General features: G+C 67.9%; 3 protein-coding genes across 3 annotated transcripts; 2 read left to right on the forward strand and 1 right to left on the reverse strand.

Annotated features, from left to right (window-relative positions):
• Positions 1-126: 126 nt before the first annotated feature.
• On the reverse strand, positions 127-1,046 carry FA09DRAFT_328231 (hypothetical protein). The gene has a single exon (XM_025741690.1). The coding sequence runs from the start codon at positions 667-669 to the stop codon at positions 184-186; it is 486 nt and encodes a 161-aa protein (XP_025600397.1). The 5' UTR covers positions 670-1,046; the 3' UTR covers positions 127-183.
• On the forward strand, positions 853-2,085 carry FA09DRAFT_206542 (hypothetical protein). Its single transcript, XM_025739467.1, has one exon. The coding sequence runs from the start codon at positions 993-995 to the stop codon at positions 2,031-2,033; it is 1,041 nt and encodes a 346-aa protein (XP_025600398.1). The 5' UTR covers positions 853-992; the 3' UTR covers positions 2,034-2,085.
• Positions 2,086-2,520: 435 nt separating this feature from the next.
• FA09DRAFT_342567 (TIP120-domain-containing protein) lies at positions 2,521-7,418 on the forward strand. Its single transcript, XM_025744552.1, has 12 exons — positions 2,521-2,797; positions 2,875-2,900; positions 2,981-3,130; positions 3,207-3,319; positions 3,386-3,483; positions 3,556-4,080; positions 4,151-4,233; positions 4,307-4,612; positions 4,665-6,699; positions 6,783-6,846; positions 6,911-7,018; positions 7,098-7,418. Exons 1-12 carry the CDS (start codon positions 2,753-2,755, stop codon positions 7,355-7,357), a joined length of 3,813 nt encoding a protein of 1,270 aa, XP_025600399.1. The 5' UTR covers positions 2,521-2,752; the 3' UTR covers positions 7,358-7,418.

The raw sequence follows: 7,418 nt of genomic DNA on the forward strand, positions 1-7,418 counted from the left end.
AGAAGCAGATGGGCAGATGGCATTGCGCCGCACGGAGGCAAAGAGGGGGAGGAGTGGGGTGGTACAGCCATGCGAAAATGTGTCTCGCGTGCCCAAAGCGGGCAGGGTGAAAAGAGGAGGGAGGGGGGGGGGGATATCTCGATCTCTGAGGCCGCGCGCGCGGAACGACGCAGCCTTGCCTTTTCAAATGCCAGGCGACAATCTGCCCACGTCGGCCAGTGCATCGCGCACGTTTGACGTGGGGCGCAGCATCTCGGGACTCTGCAGCGGCCGCAGGGCCTCGGGACTGGTGCTGAAGCTCAGCAGCAGTTCGGCCTCTGCCGCCTGTGCGCGCGAGCGCGCCGAGGCGCCATAGGAGTCGGCCGAGGAGAGGGAGGAGGCGGGAGCACTACTGCGAGGCACTGCAGCAGCAGAAGAAGAAGAAGAAGAAGACGAGAAGGAGGTGGAGATGGGGGAGATGGCAGAGGGAGGAAGTGGTTGGGAAGGAGGCAAAGGCAGCAGAGAGGAGGGCAGCATGGGCCAGGCGGGCGTGCTGGGAAAAGACGAGGTGCCGTTGCTGTTGCTGCTCTTGCCGTTGCCTCCTCCTCCATTTGTAGAGGCGCAGCCGCCGCCGCCAGCAGCGGAGCCGGAGCCGCGGCGCAGAATGGGCGACTCGGCAGAGAGCGACATGATGGGACTGGTGGCGCTGCGCGCGGCGAAGTGAAACGCCATGGACGAGGCGGGCGAGAAGAGGCCGGGCAGGACAGAGGAGGAGAGGCCCGAGGAAGGCAGCCCCGCCGCCCCGCCCCCGACGGAGGAAGAGGAGGAGGAGGAGGAGCAAGACTTGAGAGAGGCCTCGAGGCTGGAGATGCGAGATTGCAGCTCGTAGATGTACTCTGAACAGCCGGCCCCCCCACGGCGAGCGAGGCTTCGGGTCAGCGAGAGAGACGGAGAAGAGCAGCGTCACTCTCTCTCTCGAAGCCCAAACGACAGAATTGGCCCTCACCGATGGCATGAGTCAACACCTCCAACTTGTGCAATCCCAGTTCCTCCTCTTTGGCGCCCTCCTCTGCCGTCGTCGACTGTTCCTTCTTCTCCTTGCGTCTGGAGCGCTTGCGTTTGCCGGCGCCGCCCGCGGCGCTGCTCGGCTGCGCCGCGGCGGCGGCCTCCTGCCGCTCGGCCTCCCTGCGCGCCTCGACCTCGGCAACGCACGCCGGCACGAGCGAGCAGAGCGTGAGGAGACAGTCGTTGATCTTCTCGCGGCGGCGGCGCTCGATTTGCGAATGCGTGGCGCGCCGCTTCGAGTCGCGCGGCGCCTTGTGCGCGGGCGACGAGGCAGCAAGGCCACTCATGGCGCGAGTCGCGGGCAGAGGCAGCGCAAAGAGAGGAGCGCTGCTGCTGCTGCTGCTGCTGCTGCTGCTGCTGCTGCTGCTGCTGCTGCTGCTGCTGCTGCTGCTGCTGCTGCTGCTGCTGCTTGCCGCGAAGCCGACGGTGCGGGACTGGCGCGAGGTGCTGGCGCGGCTGCTGCTGGTCAGGCGGCGACTCGGATCGTGCAGAGAGAATGCAGGACTCGGCGAGGCAAAGGGCGTGGACAGCAGTGCGGGCATGTGAGACGGACAAGTGGGATGGTGGAGGAGAAGGAAGGGCAGCGCATGCACTGCCGTGCCCTTCGCCCAGCAAGCAGCTCAGTAGCGTCAGGCGCGTGCTGCTCGCACCAGCTCTCCAGCGTCCGCAAAAGTTGGCACTGCCTTGCCGCTGCAGCGTGCGTCGGTCTGTGCGGAGGAGAGCCGGGCGGGCGGGCGGAGAGGAGACTGGGCCGCTGCCTTGCCTTGTGCTTGGAAGAGCAGGCAGGCCTCCTCGGCGTCAGGGCGCGTGCGCTCGCCTCCGCCTCTGCCTCCTCTCACGCGGCCTGTGTCCAGCCGTACCGATCGTCGTGCGCCGTTTCTGCGCTGCTGATCTCCATCTCCCTCCTTCTCCGCGCGCGTTGCAGCAGCAGCATCTCAGCAGCAGCAGCCGGCAGCGCAGGCACCGCAGCAGCGCAGCGAACAGCCTGACGGAGGCAAGAGTGCGCACGTCGCGTGACGAGGGCGTGCGCGCGCCAGGTCGTGTGCGCGTGCCATGCGCGGCGAGCGCACGTTCGCGCTGCTAAGCCACGCTCCCTGCTCCGCCGAGCCGCGCCGCCAACGCACCCGCCGGCCGGCGCCCCGCACATCGCCGCCGCCCGCCGGCCAGCTGACCTTCTCCCGCTGAGAGGAAGCAGAGGCCCAGGATTGTTCTGGCTCCTGAGCTCCGGCAAGGAGCTGCGTCGAGGCGAGGGCGGCGCACGCGCAGAGGAAGGAGCTCAGGAGGCGCAGAACCAGGGTGCCTGCTCCCACGGCGGTCCGTGCACTCTGGCGCACCAGGAACGGGTCCAGCGCGACTGCCCACGTGACCGACTCCGCGCCGTCATGAGCTCGTCAGCCGGCCTCCACAGCGAGGCGCGCGCGCGCGATGAGCGCTCCTGATGAACGAGGCAGCTTCGCGAGCGCCTCGCTCTGCTCCACCTCCTCCGTGTCCGCTCCGCACCTCGCTCTGCTCCACCTCCGTGCCCGCTCCGCACCTCCTCCTTGCCCGCTCCCAACGCCTGGAGCGCTCGCTCTGCGGCTCACCTTTGTCCACCTCGTGCCCCTTGGCTCTCTGCCTCCGCCTCGCCGCCCACCCTTCCCACCCTCATTCGCGGTCCAGCGGCGCCGCCGTGCGCTCGCTCGCTCAGCTGCCCGCGCCCAGCCCCAGCATGTCGTCGCGCATCATCGTCGGCGTCTCGGCGCTGCTGGAGAAGGTGCGCTTTGGCTAGCATGCCGAGCTGCCGCCTCTGCAAGCATACTGCTGACCCTCTGCTGCTGCTTGCCGCTCCAGATGCGTTCCAGCGACGCCGACTTCCGGTGCGTGTGGCCGGTTGCGTCTTGCCAGCCTGCGCAAGTGTGCGCGTCAGCTGACGCTATCTGGCTGCTCACCGGCGCAGGTACATGGCGCTCAACGATCTCATGAGCGAGCTGCGCAAAGACGTCTCGGCCGCACCGCTCGATGCTCAGCTCGAGACGCAAGTGGTGGCGCGCGTGCTCGACACGCTGCGCGACAAGAATGGCGAGGTGAAGAACATGGCTGTGCGCTGGTGAGTTCGCGGGCGGCGCGCAGAGAGATGGCAAAGCCAGCAAAGTGGGCTGATGTGCGGCGCCTGGGGGGTCAAGTCTGGGCATTCTGGTCGCGAGAATCAGACCGGCGCAGATGCAGACGATCGTCGATCGCCTCACGGAGTTCATCTCGTCCAAGGAGGAGGAGCAGCGCGACATTGCTTCGCTCGGTGAGCCGGTGCATGGGATGCCGAGCCACGAAGCCAGAGAGCTCACGACACGCACTGGCGCACCAGGCCTCAAGACGGTGCTGGCGGAACTGCCGCTCGAGTCGGACATCTCGACGATGGCGGGTGCCAAGCTGGCGCCCAAGTTGCTGGCGCAGATCGGCGAGGTACGCTTTCTGCTTGCAGCGTAAGAGGCTCTGTCAGGTGTCCCACTCATGCTGTGTGCGCTCCTCTCGCAGGCTTCCTCATCACAAGAGCTGCTCATCGACAGTCTCGATCTCCTGGCCGATCTCTACTCTCGCTTCCCCTCCATTCCCTCCTCCGACAAGGGCTTGCAGCGCGCCTCTCTCGAGGCTCTTCTCGCCTCGTTGCCCCACGATCGCGCCGCCGTTCGCAAGCGTGCCGTGCTTGCCCTCGGCGCGTTGGCCGCCTCCAGCACGTCCGAGATCTTCACGGCCCTTGCCTCGGCCATCATCACCGCGCTCGATGCCGCGAGCGGCGCGGCGGGAGCGAAGGAGCAGGAAAAGGCCAGGACGATGGTGCAGCTCGTGGCGACGCTCGCGAGGACTTGTGCGGCGAGGATTGGCAGACGATTGCCGGAGCTGATGCCGCGCATCCTGGCGGCCGTGCAGAGCGAGGACGACGAGCTGCGCGAGGCTACACTGCAGGCGATGGAGGCGATTCTCTTGCGCTGCCCCGCCGACGTCACGCCGTTCGTGATTCAGATCGTCGATGAGGCGGTCAAGCTGCTGCGCCACGACCCAGTGAGCAGCCAGCGCGGGCGTAGAACGAAGCCCAGCGAGGGTGATGTGCTGAAGCCTCTTGCGACAACAGAACTATGCAGGCGGCGACGACTCGGATGACGAGATGGCGGACGAGGAGGATGAGGATGACGAGGAGATGCTCGATGAGGCTGAGTGGGTCGAGAATCGGGCAGCAAGGCACCTGCCGTTGTTGAGCTGACACCCGCCTCGGCCCCTCTCGCCACAGCTACTCGGACGACGACGACCTCTCCTGGAAGGTGCGCCGCGCCGCCGCCAAGGTCATTGCCGCGGCCGTGACGACGCGGCACGAGCAGCTGCTGGCCTTTGTGCAGAGCGTCGCGCCGGAGCTCGTCTCGCGCTTCTCGGAGCGAGAGGAGAGCGTGCGCATCGAGGTGCTGCAGACGTTCCTGGCGCTGCTGCGCCAGCTGCAGCTGCATGCTGGCACGCCGCAGCTGACCGACGTCATTGGCGCCAGTCCGGGAGCGCTCAAGCGGAAGAGAGATGCGATGGAGACGAGCGAGGGCGACGCGAGGTGAGTGAGGAGAAATGAGATTGCGCAGTGCGAGTGCTGATGTCGCTCTCAGCCCACGCGCCCGTCTCGCGCAGCTGGTGCCCAGCATTGCCAAGGCTCTGTCGCGCGAGATGCTCAGCAAGTCGATGGCGACGCGCTTTGCCAGCTACACGGTGCTGCGCGAGCTCGTGTTGGTGCTGCACGGCGGCCTCGATGCGCACATCGGGCTGCTCGTCGGCCCGACGGACAAGGCGCTGCGCGGAGTCGATGCCGGCGCCAGTGCCTCTGGAGCCAATCTGCGCGGCGAGGTGCTGCTCTTCCTGCGCGTCCTCTTCCAGTTTCACGCACCGCAGGCCTTCGAGGCACACCTGGCGCAGCTCGTGGCCGTCATCGTCGCGGCGATCGACGACAAGCTGCACCGCGATGCCGTCGAGGCGTTTGCCGTGTGCAGCCAGCTCGTCGCCGTGCTGCGCCCGCTATCCGGCAGTGGCAGCCCGGCAGGCTCGGCGTACAAGGCGCACGTGGAGCACATCTATCGCGCCGTGCTTGCGCGCCTGCGGCGCCCCGACTCGGACCAAGAGATCAAGGACCGCGGCATTGCGACGCTCGGCGTGCTGCTTGCACATGCCGGCGACGACCTGGCCGCGCACTTTGACGAGTGTCTGCCGGAGCTGCTGGAGCGTCTGCGCAACGAGGTGACGCGCTTCGCCACCGTCAAGGTCGTCGGCCGGGTGGCGGCCAGTCGCGTCTGCCAAGGCGCCGCCTTTGAGGCCTTTGTGCGCGACTGCATCGCCGAGGTCAGCACGCTGCTGCGCAAGAGCAGCCGGCCGCTCAAGCTGGCGGCGTTTGAGACGCTCGATGCGCTCCTGCGGCGCGCAGGCGGCAGCGGCCTCGACGACGCGCTCTGCGCACAGATCTTTGCTGAGATCGAGCCGCTCATGGGCGCCGAGGGCGATGTCAACCTGCTGCCCATGGCGCTGCACGCCGTCTCCCTCCTGCTCGAGCTCCACACCGCCACGGCCGCACCCACAACGCAGAGCCGCCTCGTGCCGCACCTGCTGCTGCTGCTGCACTCGCCGCTCATGCAGGGTGCCGCCCTCGACGCCGTCACGATGCTCTTCAAGACGCTGGCGCGCGTGCAGCCCGCCGCGGCGCCCGGCTGCATCGAGGCGCTGATGAGCACGCTCAAGGCGGCATCGGGCAAGGGCAGCGCCACGCCTGCTTCGGCTCAGACGCACGCCACCGTGGCGCGCTGCATCGGAGCCGTGCTCGTCTCGACGCCCCAACAGGCCGAGGCTGTAGTGACGGGCGCACTCAGGACGCTGGAGCGCGGCGAGGCAAAGTCGAGCGAGGTGCACATCTACTTCAACCTCCTGCTGCTCGGCGAGATCGGCCGCTTTGAAGACCTGGCAGCACGCAGCGGCGTGCTCGACGGCGTCGTGGCCTTCTACGCCGCAGACTCCGAGCAGATCAGGAGTGCGGCGGCGTTTGCGCTCGGCAACATGGCCGTGGGCAGTCTGGCCGTCGTGCTGCCGCTGCTGGAGCAGCACATTGCCACGGACGACGCCAAGCGCCGCCTGCTGTCGCTGCATGCGCTCAAGGAGCTCATCAGCCATGCCTCGCCCGCGGCGCTGGCGTCGATTGCGCAGCGCCTCTGGACGCCCCTCTTTGAGCACTGCGAGACGGCCGAGGAGGCCACGCGCACCATTGGTGCCGAGTGTCTGGCGCGCCTCACGCTCAACGATCCAAAGACGAACCTGCCGCAGCTCAAGACTCGCCTGCACTCGCCCAGCGCCGCCACGCGCGCCGCCGTCATCTCGGCCGTGCGCTTCACGCTGACCGAGAGCCGCGCCTCGTACGACGAGCTGCTGGCGCCCGAGATGCTCGACTTTCTCTCGCTGCTGCAGGACGCGGCGCTCGAGGTGCGCCGGCACGCCGTCTTTGCCCTCAATGCCGCCGCACACAACAAGCCGCACCTCATCAGCGACCAGCTCGTCATTCTGCTGCCGCTCCTCTACCAGGAGACGCATCCGCGCCCCGAGCTGCTGCGCAAGGTCACCATGGGCCCCTTTACCGTCACGTCGGACGACGGCCTGGATCTGCGCAAGGTGCGCGGCGCAAGAGTGGGTGCTGGCTGTCCTTGTCGGTGCTGACCGCCATTGCGCGCGCTCTCTCTCTCTCTCTCTCGCAGACGGCCTACGAGACGATGCTCACGCTCCTCGACACGAGCCTGAGCAAGATCGACCTCAACACCTGTGCGTGTCCCCTGGCCTCGGCGGCCCCTTCGCTCCTGACTGACTGGCCCGCCCCGCGTTGCAGACATGGTGCGCGTCGTCGCCGGCCTGAGCGACGAGGACGGCATCAAGGTGCTGTGCTACCTGATCCTCGTGCGCCTGGCCGACGTGGCGCCGCTGCAAGTTGCGCCTCGTGAGTGCTGCGTTGTGCAGTAGGGGGACCTCGTGGATGCCCTTGCTGAGCGCCTCTCTTTCTCTCGCGCGCGCGCCAGATCTCGACAGCATTGCGCCGCCGATTCTCAGCACGCTCAAGCTCAAGCCCAAGGACGCCGCGTCGAAGCAGGACATTGAGCGTGCCGCCGAGCTGCAGCGCAGCATCTTCCGCGCCCTGGCGCAGCTCGACGGCGCCGTGCCCCACGCGCGCGCCGCGCCCAAGTTTGCCGCGCTCCTCGCCGAGGCAAAGGCGGTGCCGGGCGGCGCGTATGCGGCGGCCAGTGCCGCGGCAGCGAGCGCGGCGGGTCGCAGGGCCTAGACGCAGACGCTGGCAGCGCCACCTCACCCGAGCCTCTGCGCAGCGCTCTTTCTCCGCTGCC

This window comes from Tilletiopsis washingtonensis (assembly GCF_003144115.1).
Source record: "Tilletiopsis washingtonensis strain MCA 4186 unplaced genomic scaffold FA09scaffold_4, whole genome shotgun sequence".
NCBI lineage: Eukaryota > Fungi > Basidiomycota > Exobasidiomycetes > Entylomatales > Tilletiopsis > Tilletiopsis washingtonensis.